Raw genomic sequence first — 15,410 nt, 5'->3', positions numbered from 1 at the left:
ATTGTATTTATTTTACACTACATTACTTTTTAACAAATTAAATAGTCTCTTAATCAATGGTGATATCAACCAAGTGCTTCTTCAATGTTCACTAGTGGATTACCTATTATGTTTAACTACTATATTTTGCAACTTGATACAAAAACTCAGAATGCCCTCATGTTTTTGGGTCTTAACCAATTAAATTATAAAAATAAGAGGGGCTTTCATGCTAAACTTGTCATAAAAACCCTTGAAAAACTTGAAATACCCTAAGTACGAAAATTTAAACGAGCATGTAAAATGCATTTAATGAAATAAACCTTATATTTTTTCAGGCCTTGCCTAACCCCTAGCGCCGTCCACAGTTCAAATGTTCAGTCCCTCCTTCCGCCGACGAGATGACGCCAACCGAAGGCCTTAAGCCGGAGTCTGGCCTCGCGGCCGAGATAGAGGTGGAGGCCTACCGCCTCCTCTTTCCCCTCCAGTATTACGAGCGCCATCTTGCAGAGTCCGTACGCCCAGATAGCCGAGCTCTTGGCCGCGCTAGAGATACCACCATCGCCCTCGGTTCGATTTCCCGCCAACCCCTTAAGTTCTCCATCTCCAACCAACTCTCTCTATCTAAATCATTTCATTCGCGAGATATTTTTCTCCATCAGGACCCGTAACTTCAGCCGATGGATCTGCTTTAGTAAAAATCGGAGATACTGTGAGCTTTGCTTTAGCCTTGAAATTGTATGTGCAACTTCATGCTCAACGGGTGTTTGATGAAATGCTTCTAAAATGCAGACCATGCTGGCAGCTATTAAACTGGAAGTTATGACTCCTTGTATTGGCTCTCCTGATGAGGGAAGCGTAGGTTGGTGTTTGTTTATCGCCTTATGCTTCTGTTCCTTTTTTTACATAGTTTTTTTATAGAAGGTTTTTTTTTTGAAAAGTTAACTTTGTATTATGCATGCGTGTTGTCCAGCTGTTGATTTTCAAATGCCGCCTATTTGTTCTCCTGTTGTTAGACCAGGGAGGCTGGCAGAGCTTGCTCCTGTTATTGCCAAGCAGCTTTCTGATGTCATAATGAGGTTCTCTTCTTGCTCCTTAACTACTTTGCTACAATTTAACTGCAATTTTTTTATTGGGAAGACATGATTGTATGCGTTCAACTTTGTTCTTTATAGTTTGTGGACTCCTAGTAGATCAATTTCTTGCTTCATGAAACTGCACATGTCTATTTCCTAAGTAATGAAGTGCAGATAATGTAATCTTATTCTGGTTTGTTTAATTTAAAGTAACTGCGTCTTTGGTCTACTTCCTCTTCGAAACTGCTGCAAATTAAAAGAAAATGTAATTATAGTGATTTGTTTGAGCTTAAATGTAATTGAAACCCAACAATTCCTTGAAGGAAATGTTATCCTCCCATGGATAAGTATACCTGAATTGACGGCAATAACAAAGTGAAACCACAAAATTGAATTAGTGAAGAACATACTTCTGCTGGAAATGCACACAGATGATGCTCTAGTGTAGGTACACTTCCTCATTGTTTCATTTTTTAATTGTAGCACTTACAAAGTAGTTTGTTCTTGTCTGTGAGGGTAATCCTTGACTTTCATCTAAAAAAACGCCAACAACCACATAGCATTACAAAGGATGCCAAGTCTGAGAGCTCTGAAGGGTAAATACTGAATGACTGTACCTTGGCTTGTGTTTATAATTCTACATCTTTAGTTTCCAACTAGAAATTTCCAACTTTTGCTTGGAATTTTTTTGCTTTAAGCTTCAGTCAACTCTGGAAGAATTTTGGATGAGCAAGAGATGGCTGATTCTTTCACTTTTGAATATTGCATTGAAATCAAATCATAAATCACTCTTAGCAAAAGTCATGATTTTACGTATTCGACCTGCTGAAGCCATGACTGTGTGAATATGATATTGAGTAGCACTAAAATCCGGAGAACCAACTAAGTCCACTTTTCAAGAATTTGTATGAAGATTGGATGATTATTGTCAATTTTTAGTCTCTCTGCCCAATAGAAGAGCTGTCAAATGATCCATGACTTCTCCCTATATCATTAGTTACTATCAAAACTTAATTACAATCACTATATGTCATCATACATTCCCTGCTAGGCGATATTTTGTTTATATTGCCCAATCCAGACTTTTCACATTCTTTTCAGTCTCTAGAACTGTCATTTTCCTACTACAATTAAAGCAGCTAGCTTTCTTCTTAGCTAAGGAGAACCCATCATTCTGCAATTTGAGGAGTTTCAATTTCTTATATGAAGAGTTTTAGTGCATTTATTGTTTTGCTAAATCAAAGTTTAAACCTTTTTTGGATTTGAAATCATCTTATAAATAGGATAGTGCATTGGGTTGTGTTCTCTGATTTTTATCTGTGAGGTTGGCTTTGCTTGCATATTGCCAAGTTTGAACATGAGAATGAAGGTTTGTCTATGATGTTTAAGATGATAAAATAGAGAAATGAAGGAGATTAATGGTCCGTTTTGGGCCTCTTTTTTTGAGCGGCGCGGCCCCAAACCGCGACACCCGTATTTTCATTTTCGCTTTCACACAACGTTTGTGGCGAGCAGCCGCGAAAGTAGGCGGAACGCGGGCCACAGAATTGACCCCGCGGCCCCGCGTTCGCGATTATTATTTCCCCCATTTCCCTGCTCGAAGCCGCAACACCCTCGTTACCGAAACCGTGCGGAGGGAATTTTCTGCCCAGCGAAGCCCCTACGTCGCTGCTTCCGTAATCGTCGTGAAGCCTCTCATAGCTCCTCTGCCTGCTTTTTCCCTCGCTACGCCGCTGCTCCTCTTCCATCGTCGCCAATTTGTGAACTCCCGATCGAAGCCGGTACTCCTGATCGGTATTTCTCCTGCTAATTTTTTCTTCATATTTTGCTGTAGTGCTCCTTGGTTGTTTTCGTATCCCCAACACTCATTGTTGGAGTTCTTTGAGAAATCAGAGCGCAAGGATTCAAGAGAGTCCTACTGAAATAATGTCTGTCTTATTTTAGTTTTATTTTCAAAATTATGAGAGTTCCTCTTTAGGTTATGTTTGCCATTAACCCCTGAAACATGGATTTAAAAATTCATCATAAGATCTATCAAACAAAGCTGATTCTAGCTCTTGTAATACTATTTTTCATGTTGAATCTCTCTATCTTCCACAGAAAGGCATCTTTTAATTTGTAATTAAATTGTGGTTTGTGATAAACAATCTAAGGAGTTACGTGATCAAAGATTGAAAAAATAATGTAAGAGACATTGATGCAAGTAGCAAGGGACAATGAATAGATTAATTGTTTATGAAACTTGGGTGTTTGTTAACCTAAAATTGAAAATTTTAATTAGCAGCCTCACTCTGTTGAGATCTTGATGAGTTCTATGGTTATCTTTTGATGCTTTGTCGATGTTAATAAATTAATTGAGATCCCTGTTACTTTGAATACCATTAATCCTTTCTTGAAGGACATTCACTTCAACCTCTCACAAATATGCAACGTTATATTTTTTGAAATGACAAACCACTCATGTAACTCCCAGTTCAGTAGGAAGGGCTACAACCCAATTCCTTTGTATTTATATATCAAGTGTTAGATTTGTAAATTCATAGAAATTGAGTTGTATGTATGTAAAACTTTCTTAAATTTATCATGTTATAACTTCAACGCAATGAGATAATCCTTCTCGTTTCTCATTTAAGAACATAATTGGAATGACAACATGTAAGAGATACGAGTTGAATTTTTACAATTTGATTGTCTTGCTTTATCTTTGCAAATTTATTTATAATATTTTCGTTACATTTTTTTGAAACGGAAGTGTTTATGGCGTTGAATCTTAGCATGCAGAATAATCCCACGAGGACTTGCAATAAAAGGCTTCGATGGTGATCTAGGCTTCAATTGATGCTGAGCCACTATATTCCTTTTGTTCTTAGATTGTGCTTCAATTCATCTGTATTACTTTTGCTAAAACATTATTGCAATCTGTAGCCAAAGTGATCAAAATACTGATACATGCTAGTTGGATACTTCATGAATTGTGAGATAGATGTATGCCAGTTACTCAAACATGTACTTCAAAGAAGTTGTGGCTGAACTCCCTCTTCCTCTTCCAGTTGTACTGTTAATGCAGTGTTGATTATTTTTTCTTTTGTTAATGTGTATGTGGCAAAATTGGGTGAGCTGTTTGCAAATGCCACAACATTTTTTTTAACTCCTTCCATCAATTGGTTATTGGAAGGAGTAATTTTTTATTCGAAGCTATGTATTTTCTTCTTCATTGCCATAATAAAGATGTTCACTTGCTTCCTCATGGATGTAGGTCAGTTTGACCGAACCACATAAATTGCTTGGTGTCCTTTTTTACATTTCAATTTCATTATTTAAAATGTTTATTTCATTCTGATTCAATAATCATAAATGCTTTGCTTTTATATCACCTGACGACGATGATCGGTTTCATTATACATTACATATATAACACTTCAATTTTTTTCCCTAACCATAATTAATTTAACATATTTACATATCAAACACTACATTTAACTTCATTAATTTTATGCGACTCAATTCTTTCGTAAGACCTCTAACTTTCGTAAGTCAATTCTTTCGTAAGACCTCTAAAATAATATGCAAATATTTGTAAAACTTCAAAGTTTATGTGTTAGATATGTAAATACATAAGATTAGTATATCTGTTCTTATTCCTAAACAGAAGTTGTTAACTCTTTGAGGGCTTAATGAAGTTTCAAAAAAATGATTGTTATACTCTTCTTTTAAACAGTTTTACCAAACATGAGCAATATGATCTTTTTTTTATAAACAACTGTCTGACAGCTGGTTTCACACAGCTGCACCAAACAGACAACTAGCTTTCCCGCAGCTGCTTGCAGCTTTCTGGGGCAGCGTAGCTGCAGCTGAAAAGTTGAGAAGCCACATCTGCGCCAAACAGAGTCTAAGAGGAGAAATTGTTAGAAAAAATAAGATAAAAAGAAAGCTTCTCTAATGGAAGTAGGCTTATTTTAGATTAATCATGAAAATTTTGGTCTTCTCATTATGTGCTTGATTTCTTCGTAATTACTTTATGGTTAACTGCATTTGCTTCGATTTAGTGCTTATATGAAACGTTAGGCTCTTTGCCTAACATTAACAGTTTCAATTTTGGGATGAGCACACTATATTGGTGATTATGCATTCCTTAGGGTCTATTTGGGGTAGCTGCAGTTGTTTGAAGAAATAATTATGAAACTGTTGCAGAATGAATTGTTTTTCAAAAAGCCGCAGTGCATATTAAAAAATTATTTTATTTTTAAAAGGCCAGACTATAGTTTTGACAACCATCATACTTTAATAACTTATATTAAAAAAATAACTTTCTATCACAGAAATTTCTAAAAATAATAAGAAATCAGTTCCCCAAACAAAAATGTGGTGGCCGTCTGAAAAACAAAGCAAACCGAAAACTGTTCCAAATAGACCCTTAATGTTTGGGATAGCTGCTTCTGCGTTGCCCCAAAAAGCTGCTGCGGGGAAGCTGACTGTCTGTTTGTTGCAGCTGTGTGAAAACAACTGCGGGACAACTGTTTTTGGCGGGACAACTGTTTTTGGAAACTGCGGGACAACTGTTTTTGGAAAAATGACCATTCTGCCTCCAATTAGTAAAACTGTTTAAAACAGAAACGTGACAACCGCATATTTGATACTTCAGAAGCATAAATTCATTTCAAATCATAAGAAAAGTTCAGATGCTCCACTCACTTAACAGTGAGTACCAAAAGTCCTAATAAAATAATAAAAACTAATAAAATTACAAGTCAAATAAGGATGATATTATTTTTAACATGAAAATGATGCATGTCTCATCCTAAACTCTCTCAATGATGGTATTAATTCGCGATCACTTTTGACAGTGGAATCACCCTGACCGTCAGCCCATTGAAAGAAGACACTATTCTGCGAGCCTCTGGGGGCATCTGTAAACATGTCGACCGTAGCCATGAGTCCGACGCGACCTCAAATAGGAAGTCTCTAATCACAACTCAGACTCATAACATGTATCTCAGGTCCCGATAAAATTTTTAATCGCAATGAAAATGTATTTTTTTATGTTCATCAAAACATAGTGCTGATTCATATCATCTTTGAAGAAAGGTTAATCGAATATTTGTAACCTGGACTGAGAGTCCTTCAAAGCCTTTATTGATGAATATCCTTATCATGAAATATGTAGGAACCAATGGTTAATTTTTCAAAAATCTTAAAAGATGTAAAGGAGTGCACAAATCGATAAAGCTATACGACTAGCTATTCATGTTGGCAGAACGATGTCTAAACTGGCCGGAAAAGAAATAAACCATCCGTCACTGCACTCGTGAGTATCTTAACAGCAGTAAACTTAGAACTACATGAGCTTTGCTAGCGATTCACACAACACTTCCTCGAAACAAATCCATCCAAAGCCTATGGATGCTCTATCACTAGAATATTAAACCTTCCACAATAGTCTGGTCTAATTATCCATTGGTTCAAGAACCCCTTATATCGTAGAAAAAATGAAACAGGCGTAGAGTTGAAGTTTTCCAAAATGAGAGAAAGTACCTTCAGCTGGGAGAGGAGATTGGCGCAGGTTCCGAAATCATTCCTCCTTCGGCTTTGCGCAGAGGTTTTCCCTCTTTCAAGATCCGCTCTCACTTTCCTTGAACGCCCTAAACCTTGCGAACCAGTTGTCTTGTCTTTCCAAGTACCTTCAGCTGGCAGCTCCCGCCGTCGGCGAAGTGGAGCTTCTCCGATGATCGATCGGTGGTGGAGGACACACCGCCAGTGAGGTCCTTGGCGGGCAAAGGAGGTAAAAGTCGCTAGATAACGCGAGGCCACAGGGTTGATCCCACGGCCCGCGTTCCGCCTATTTCAACGGTGAGTGGCCGCGAACACGATATCCAAATGGCAAAGAGGAGCTCAGCTTCGCGGTTTGGGGCCGCACCGCAAGAAAAACGCGGCCCCAAACGAACCCTTAGTGTCAAGTTGCCTGATCCTTGGTGCCCTTATATGACTTTATTTGGTTCATCAATTAAACAATAAGGATCAATGAGGCCGGGTATATAATGAAGTAATAAAAAATAATAGTAAATTGACAGACATAACTCTCAATTTACAAAAATATTGAATCCTTAACTTTTATACATTGATATCTTCATGACATTGAACTATGAAATTCTTATGATAAGAAAACTATGAAGCCAAAATAATAGTTACACAACTTTTTCATTGAGGGGCTGTTTGTTTTCAAGAAAATAAGAATAAAATGAACAAAATTAGATGTATTTTAGTTCTTGAATTATCGGAGCAAAGTAGAATGAATATAAAGAATTTTTAATGTATAAATACCCCAAAACATTTTTATTATCTACAAGCTAAATTTGACCCAATCAATCGGATATCTAAAATTTTCCTATCCTTTCTACTTGCACCCATGCATATGACCGCAAAACAATCTAAAAGGCTTTAGAAGGAATGCTGTTCGACATTCTTGGAATATGTTAAATGGCTGTTCAACATTTTGATGGTGATAAGGGTGGTTCGAAAGGGCTTAACATTGTTGATTATGGTGAAATATGTTTGATTGCCATAGAAGAAGGATGTTGGAAAAGATTCTTTGCTCTGCTTTCATATTTGTGAAAGAAGTGTGTCGCTACATAATCAAGTAATTTCTTGATAATATATTTCGTTTTTAAAATATTCCTTAATTTATTATTTTATGTAGGAGCAAAATTATATTTTTCGGTTAGAAATCCTTGAAGATGTCATATTTGAGATAATTAAGATACTTGTTTTTAATTTATCTTTTGGTAAGCAACACAATTTTTTTAACCTATGTGAAATAAATTGATATTGTGTGAGCTCACCAAACCGAATAAATAGACAACCCAATGTTGTCATCAAAATAAAAAATTGACATCCAATTAAATAAACAAAATAGTTGTTTCATATGGACTTTTCATCCAACCAAACAACTTAAAGTAAATTCAATACATAGTAGTTATTTTACTTTATATTTTCAAAATAAATGCATTGAAAAATATTAAAACTAAATCTTTGAACTCATCACAACATCAATAATAATTCAATAAACGGAATGCTTAGGTCTCTTTCCATTTATAAGTCCCCTCAGCACCTTTTTTTTGCCTAACACTTTGCTTTAACAATCATCTATGCTGTTTGCCTTTGTCCCCTGTTTGTGTTGGTACCCATGTCTCAAGCTCACTGGTTGTGTTTAACTGTAATTGGGCAAGCACCCGCGTTGTTTCTGGCACTAATTTCATTTAGTCCATCCATTCTCTTTTGCTAGTGCTTAACTTGCATCGACATTCGGCTTTTATCTCACTAGTGCTTGGGCAGGGATGTCATTCTCGGTCACTTCTATAGCTTGAACAGTACTGTTGCCTTCTCCAAATGCTCCTGGCCTTTAAGGATTTTTCTATTCATTTTTTCTTCAGTGTTCTTTTGGTTCTCTTCTTTTGACTCATGATGGTGCTAAGATTACTATTTCAAACTCCAGTTTCAATCCTTCTCCTCTGTTGTGTCTGGCTTTTCAATGGATCTTATCTTTCTCACATTGGTTGCTTTTAGGGTTTTGACTGATCCATCATTTTGTTGGCCATCTCCTGCCTTAGTGGCTCTTTTGTTTTTAAAGTCTCCTCCATTGATTATTGTGCCAGAAGTTTCTCCTGGGTTTTTTTCCCTACTCTTTGGGCACCTATGCATACTGTTTATTTTTCTTATGGTGCTTCTCAATCCTTCACCAATATTGTTGGGGGACCGAAGGCTTTTGATTCTTATTGGGCTTCACCTACTCGATTCCCATTGTGTTTTTGTTAAGTGACATACTTTTCTTGTCACAAACATTCCTCCTTATTTCAAGGTAAAACAACTCTTATTTTTTCTGATCTTGAGGTTTTTGAGCTAGCTACTCTTTTTTATTCAGGGCAAGTTCTCGATAGAGTGCTCTAGCCTTGAGGCTAGGTGCTTATTTTTATCTGACTTGTAGTTTGTTGGTGAATATTCTATTGTACTTCTTAATCCTCGCCATATTATTATCAGACTATCGGTCAAAGTCTTAGAGCATATTGTTTTAAACTATTTTTACAAGAACCAATGGTTAAATTAGTCTTCTCATTTTAGCTTATCCATGGAATTTCCTATCACTTCGGTTTGAATTTTTTTGGGCTTCAGTTACACTACTTTTATTAATATGTATTGTTTTCTTTAGGATCTATTTTTGTAAATCCTTATATGTATATGCTGTTACTGCTCGTTTTTCTTGGCTTTTTGTGACAAGTGTTCTAGTTGAGATGAATGTCATTATTCCATTTGATAGGGATATTTAGATTTGAGTCCCATCTTGTTGATATTGCCAGAAGGTTGTATTTGAATGTTTTTTTATTGTCATATTGCAAATCTTGCCAAATTTTGGGCACATATATTCTAATTGCTTCAAATTTCACCCATAGCTGAGGAAATCATCTATTATTAACCCTGGTACTTATGTTCATTGGAAGCGTGCAGATAACCAAATGTATCATCACTTATGACGGATGCAATTCCATGCCTTTCAATTCAGACTTGCACATAAAATTTGGAACATATACATGATGGAATCATGCAAGCTGAGCCTTTAGTACCTCTCTTAGCTATACCAAGCTCTCAAGAGGATATGGCAACCTCATCCTAAGAGCATTATGAAAATTGTCCAGCTGAGTTAGTTTCTCTTTCCACTTCTATTGAAAGAGATAGTGTTGTTGCAGATTTTGATTACTCTTCGAGTTAGTTGCTAGTTTGCCATCTATTGATGCTCAAGTGGATGGATATTCGATATCTTATTTTATAGGAGGGTAGAATGAGAAAAAAATTATCATTATTCTCAAATATTCACAAAGCTACAAGATAGGCACCACAGTAGAGAGCTCCCATGGATATATTCACCTATTAGATGGATATTATACTTGCTTATGGAGTTTTATTGAATTCTTTTTTATTTTTTACACTTTGATCTGGTAATTCCTTAAAAATCTCATATGCTCTCATTTCATTATTTACTTATAATATTATGATTCATTATAAAAATTATAAAAGTCTATGCATAAGGTTATATATATATATATATATATATATAGAGAGAGAGAGAGAGAGAGAGAGAGAGAGAGAGAGAGAGGCTACCATTAGAAACTTCTGTGGTATAAACAAACGGATACTCCGACCCATATAAACTCCACCCACAGAAACAAGGATTAGAGGCTTGAAGTTCTCCTCGTCTAGTACCAGAGTTGTATCAATAAAATGGTACCGGTGGTCCCTTACTAGTATTAAAAGGCAAAGTTTGTATAAACACACTGGATCCTTGCTAAATACCAATATAATAAGGTTTTATGAAACTATTCGGTACAAATAAGCAGATTGAGTGCATATCATGTGCAAATGATAAGCAAACTAAATCATAGACGTTCTTGAAAACTTTCCAAACATTTTGATGCACTTGATTCCTTGCAATTGACTTGATTGAATGTTTATTTCTAAAATGAATAAGAAAAGTTTCTATCTATACATATGAAATTTAGCATTAGTGGCAATTATGATATTTTTGCTGATTCACCTTTCCTTTTAAACCAAACCTTGCTCAATTGGTTGTTCACCCTTACTCATAGTTCGATCTCTAAAAACTACCTTCAACCTTTCTCATTAAATTTAGGGGGTATTACAAAACAGCTAGAGGATGAAAAGGAGAAACATTCAAATAAGCAAAATAAATAGAATGGTAGAGTAGAGCATGCATAAAACGCATGAGTAGTAGTAAAGTGATTCTCCTCTATAATTTTGTTGAAGAAATAGAACTTGACTTTTGCTTTATTGATTAAAGAACAAGATTGATGATATCAAATTAAATGAACTTTCCTGCTTGAAAAATAGCTAGCATTCCTTCATTTCCAGATGATATTATGGAAAGCTACGAAGAATAATGTCCCAAAGCTCTATGAAATCCTTGCTGATTTTTCGATGTCTCCAAGTAGAAAAAAGCAAGTCTGAGAAGGGTAGAAATGTCAAAAGATTATAGCACTTTCTCTAAATATTAGAGATGGAGCTACAGTCAATTTGTTTTTGTTATTTCTGATTCAAGCTAATATTGTTATTGTTTTCTTTTCTTACCGCAAAAGGCTCTTTAGTAATAATTGACCATCTTCCAAGTTTGTGGCTGACTACTGTAAACATTGTCCCCTTTTTTGTTGGATGAAAGCAGAATGGTTTTTTTCTCAATTGGTGCTTCCAGATCCCTGGGTACGGATGGACTTATTTTTTCAAGAAATACGGGACATCATTTATGCTTTATACTATTTTGGTTTCTATATTCAAAGACATTTATTTGGGCAGATCCATAAAAAACTTGCTAAACCGTAAAATTGTATTTTGTTTCTGTCGAGGATTAACATCTTTGACATATCTAATATTCATATATTTCATTGTTAGTTTAGAAGCATGATAATATGTGATCCTCATCCAAGGTTTCCTAGTACACTTTTTTGAAAGATTTGAACATTTTACATTGGTTTTAGTGCCAATTTAACATTAAGTCAATCTTTTTCATCACATATGCAAGTATTATCTGTTCTGATGACCGTGCAATGATGAAAATTTATGGTATATATATTTTTTATTTCTACTACAGTTCTGGCATGTTAAACTTGAAAGAGCTCTCTTTAATAAGCGGAAAGGCGGCTTGGATGGCCTACTTGGTACTTTTCACGCCCCCTTCTTTTGAGAGTGACTTCATGACACTTCATCCTGCCTATTAATGGTTTCTTTAATTGATTTGCAGTCTAAAGTTATACATCTGTTTTTAACTATCAACCCGCTGATTACTGTGAATTGCAGGACATTTATTGTCTTAATGCTGATGGCTCTCTTTTTGATGCTGCATTGCTCTCAGCAACAGCAGCTTTTTCTCACTGTAAGTTTTTTTTTTTAATTATGCTGGAAGTTATCTATTGTGTTTTTTTGTACCACACGTGAACAGTTAATGCACACTACTCAGAATCTGTTGTAATCCTCCTTTATTGAATAATATTTTTTACATCATTTAAAATATGTTTGAAGCATTTCTTGTTTCGTGTTTCACATCTATTCGAATCTTTCCGGTTTAGTCTTTGATTGGGTGTGGGTGACCAAAACTTAAACTTCAAATCAAATGCTATCACCTGATTGTCTCTCTTCAGGCTTAAAACTCAACTCTCTTTATTACTTCTTCATGTGAATCTTTGTTAAGGGTGTAAGCCCTTGCTACGGCAGTTTGCCCACTCTTGTGCATTGATCCCTAAAGATAGAGTTTTTTTCTCAAAATTTATCTGGTTGGGTCTTAAAACTCGCCTAGTTATTAAGACGATCGATGGAAAAAAAGAGAGCGTTAAGGGGTTGTCTGGCAACAGATTTACACTAGGATTTAACCTGGATGTAGGCTAAATCTTGCCAGACGGTCATTTTGGACAAAATAAAGCCGTGGATTTGATAAATCCAGATTTCACGGATTTCGGCCGTAAATCCCGGATTTACTGAATCGCACGAATCTGTGGATTTACGTCATTTACGGAATTTGGAGGAAGAGCCATTCGGTTTGTTCTACTTGCCAAATTGTTATGTTGGATTTATAGAATTTAGTAAATCCGGATTTACGAAATTTACTAAATCTTAATAACTATCTTTGCCAGACAACCCCTAAAGATAACTTCATGTTAAGTTGAGCGTCTCATTTGCCATAAGGTTCAATCTTTTTAAAAATATTCAACTTTCTCCCCATGTAATATTGGTTAGATCTTTTAGTTAGGTCCAAAATAACAAAACTCAAAACCATGAAAATATAATGTTGAATTTCTGACAGATAAGTTTTGCTATCTCTCCTCAAAGATGCCGATTAGATAATGATTTCTTCTTGAAGGAATTGTTAAGAATTTAATTCCATCTATTTGGATGACAGAGTTTTATAAAATTTTTATGATATCTTTGAGAAATTAATTTCATCATGGAAGATGGATGTGATTTTAATCATTTTTATTCTCTTAAGTTCATACAAATTCTCATGAAGTTCATGGTAGTTCCTCGCTCAAGCAAAACAACTATTGTTGAATTTAAAACATAGGCAATTTTCAACGAAAAAAAAAATTGCTCAACAAAGAAAGAAGACATTTTTAAACCAAATTAGGGTTTAAAATGATTTGATCTTCAAGCAATGGTTTTATCTTTGACTTCCACTTATTTATTGGCCTAATTCTTAGCTGATTATACCGACACTTTTCCACGGTCTTGCAAAAACACTTCGAGTCTAGATTATTAGAACATAAATTTGGGGATCATACTTTCTAAAGCTCAGTTTTCGAAAACACGTCCATTTCAACAAGTTCTTGCATGCAGACATTTTGATAGGGCTGGATTAGATCTTTTTTTTTTTACCATTTTACTTGGTCCAAGGGCGGAGTTAGCTGAAACGACCTAGCTTAGGCACAAAACAAAATGTTTTGTTTGGTTTTTGGGCATCTCAAAGACATTGTAATGAGTTGCATAGTTGGGTCGCCTTCTTGATTTGTTTGCTAAGTCTAGAATCAATTGAAATCAAATCTCTATTCTCAACAAGCCATATGGCCAAGCTAAGATTTTCAGAACGATCTCTCCCTTATTGTTGGATTAGATTTTTAATGGACTACATTTCAGGGTAAATCATTGCAAATTCAATGACACTAGAGTAATCAATTTTCCAATCCTTGATCTATAATGCCTAGTAAGTGGTACCGACACTAGCAAATTCGTGGCATCAAGACAAAGATGAGAAATCAGTTCACTGTCTTTAAGCGAGTCAAGAGGAGAAAGATGAAGAGAGTGGAACAAAGACCGAACATGTGATATTAAGTAGAGATGAGTGAATGATAGGCCATGTGAGGGAGATGAAGAGGAAACCGAGTGTGAAGAAACATGCAAGTGGAGAAGGGAGGCGAAGTTAGCGAACAAGAGTGACCACAAGCAAGTAGGAGAAGTGTCGTGCGAGCCTTGGTTGGAAAAGATAACAATCAAGTGTGATCTAGGGCATTTTGAGAAGGAGAGCAAGATTAAGCATGCGAGCTGGTGTGGAGAAGGGGACAAATTGAGAGAAGCAATAAGGGGAAGGAGAGTTGGAGACTGTGAACGATCTAGCGTGATTGCATGCGAGGACGACAAGGTTTTACAATCAGGTGATTGAGCATGAGACCAAGATGGGGCTTGCGAGCTAAATTTATACTTGATTTGATTTATTTTTGTATGCCATGTTATGATTTAATGAAAGATAGATCATGAAAGTGATATTGGGACATTTTATTATGTTGGAATTTAATTGAAAATTATGAACTTTATTAAATGAATATTATTTAATAAATAAAAGATAATAATAAGTGGAGAAAGCAAGTAAAATGGATATTTAATTAGGAACATGTTAATAATTTATAATTGTAAATTGAAATATTTTGTTATAAATAAAACACATCATTTCCTATCAACTAAATTAAAATAAATGATTTATAATGTTAAGCGTAAAAATTATCAAGATAAAATAAAAATTTAAATTCAACTTTTAGGTTTAAAAGAACATTTGCAAGTAGAGTTAGATAAATAAAAAACTGAACATTTAAAATAGTTATAAATTATAAATGCTTTCATTCTAACATTTAATTAACTTATAGAAATCTATAATTATACGGTGAAAAGTAAGGACAAGATCGAGTCATAGTGTTTACGTAATAAGGACTGAGATGAGTACTCATGTTTTAAATATGGTGATATTATTGTTTTTCTAATTCTAACACATTAATGATTGTTATCTAGTTAACAATATTGCAAGTTTTCTTATTATTTTTCTTTGTTATGAAATATAGTAATTATATTGAAACAAATGATATGAATTGCATGTTATTATTTACTTGCATATCATATATTGTATATAAATTTAATTATAGAAAGGTCTAGACTGATACATAGAATGAAAATAAAACGATTTATATAGTTTGTTTGCATGCTGCTTGACTGGTGAAAATTTTCTTTTTTATAATATTAGTTGAGGAAACTAAAGTACTTGTGGATGTAAATTGAAAAATGATATTAAGATTGACTTGAACTTAATTGATACAACTTTCGAAGGTACTATTGAGATGGGTGTTTATATAAAAAATATTAGTAAGATAAAATATTGTAATATATAATTAGATACTTCAAGACTTTCAGAATAATTATTTTGATCATATAAACAATCAGACAAAGTTTGTGCTGGTTTTCTGTGATTGATTAGAATGCATACTGTTTCTTTATTTCATTATTTTATTGCAATTTAGATGCATGAGTATTCATTTGGGGGGGGGG

The 15,410-nt window shown here is 34.8% G+C and overlaps 1 protein-coding gene across 1 annotated transcript in view; it reads left to right on the top strand.

The window, feature by feature from the left end:
- Window positions 1-288: 288 nt before the first annotated feature.
- LOC110027352 (exosome complex component RRP43) overlaps window positions 289-15,410 on the top strand; it is a 30,469-nt gene continuing 15,347 nt past the window's right edge. The window contains exons 1-6 of the mRNA XM_020728738.1: window positions 289-549; window positions 642-691; window positions 772-841; window positions 953-1,058; window positions 11,704-11,770; window positions 11,910-11,985. Of these exons, the coding sequence (XP_020584397.1) occupies window positions 381-549; window positions 642-691; window positions 772-841; window positions 953-1,058; window positions 11,704-11,770; window positions 11,910-11,985 (538 nt within the window). The 5' untranslated portion in view covers window positions 289-380. The remainder of the gene's footprint in view (window positions 550-641; window positions 692-771; window positions 842-952; window positions 1,059-11,703; window positions 11,771-11,909; window positions 11,986-15,410) is intronic.

The sequence above is a fragment of the Phalaenopsis equestris genome, unplaced genomic scaffold (genome assembly GCF_001263595.1).
Source record: "Phalaenopsis equestris unplaced genomic scaffold, ASM126359v1 Scaffold000425, whole genome shotgun sequence".
NCBI classification, from domain to species: Eukaryota; Viridiplantae; Streptophyta; class Magnoliopsida; order Asparagales; family Orchidaceae; genus Phalaenopsis; species Phalaenopsis equestris.
The sequence above is the reverse complement of the archived record's forward strand: the minus strand, read 5'-3'. Positions and strand labels throughout refer to the sequence as shown.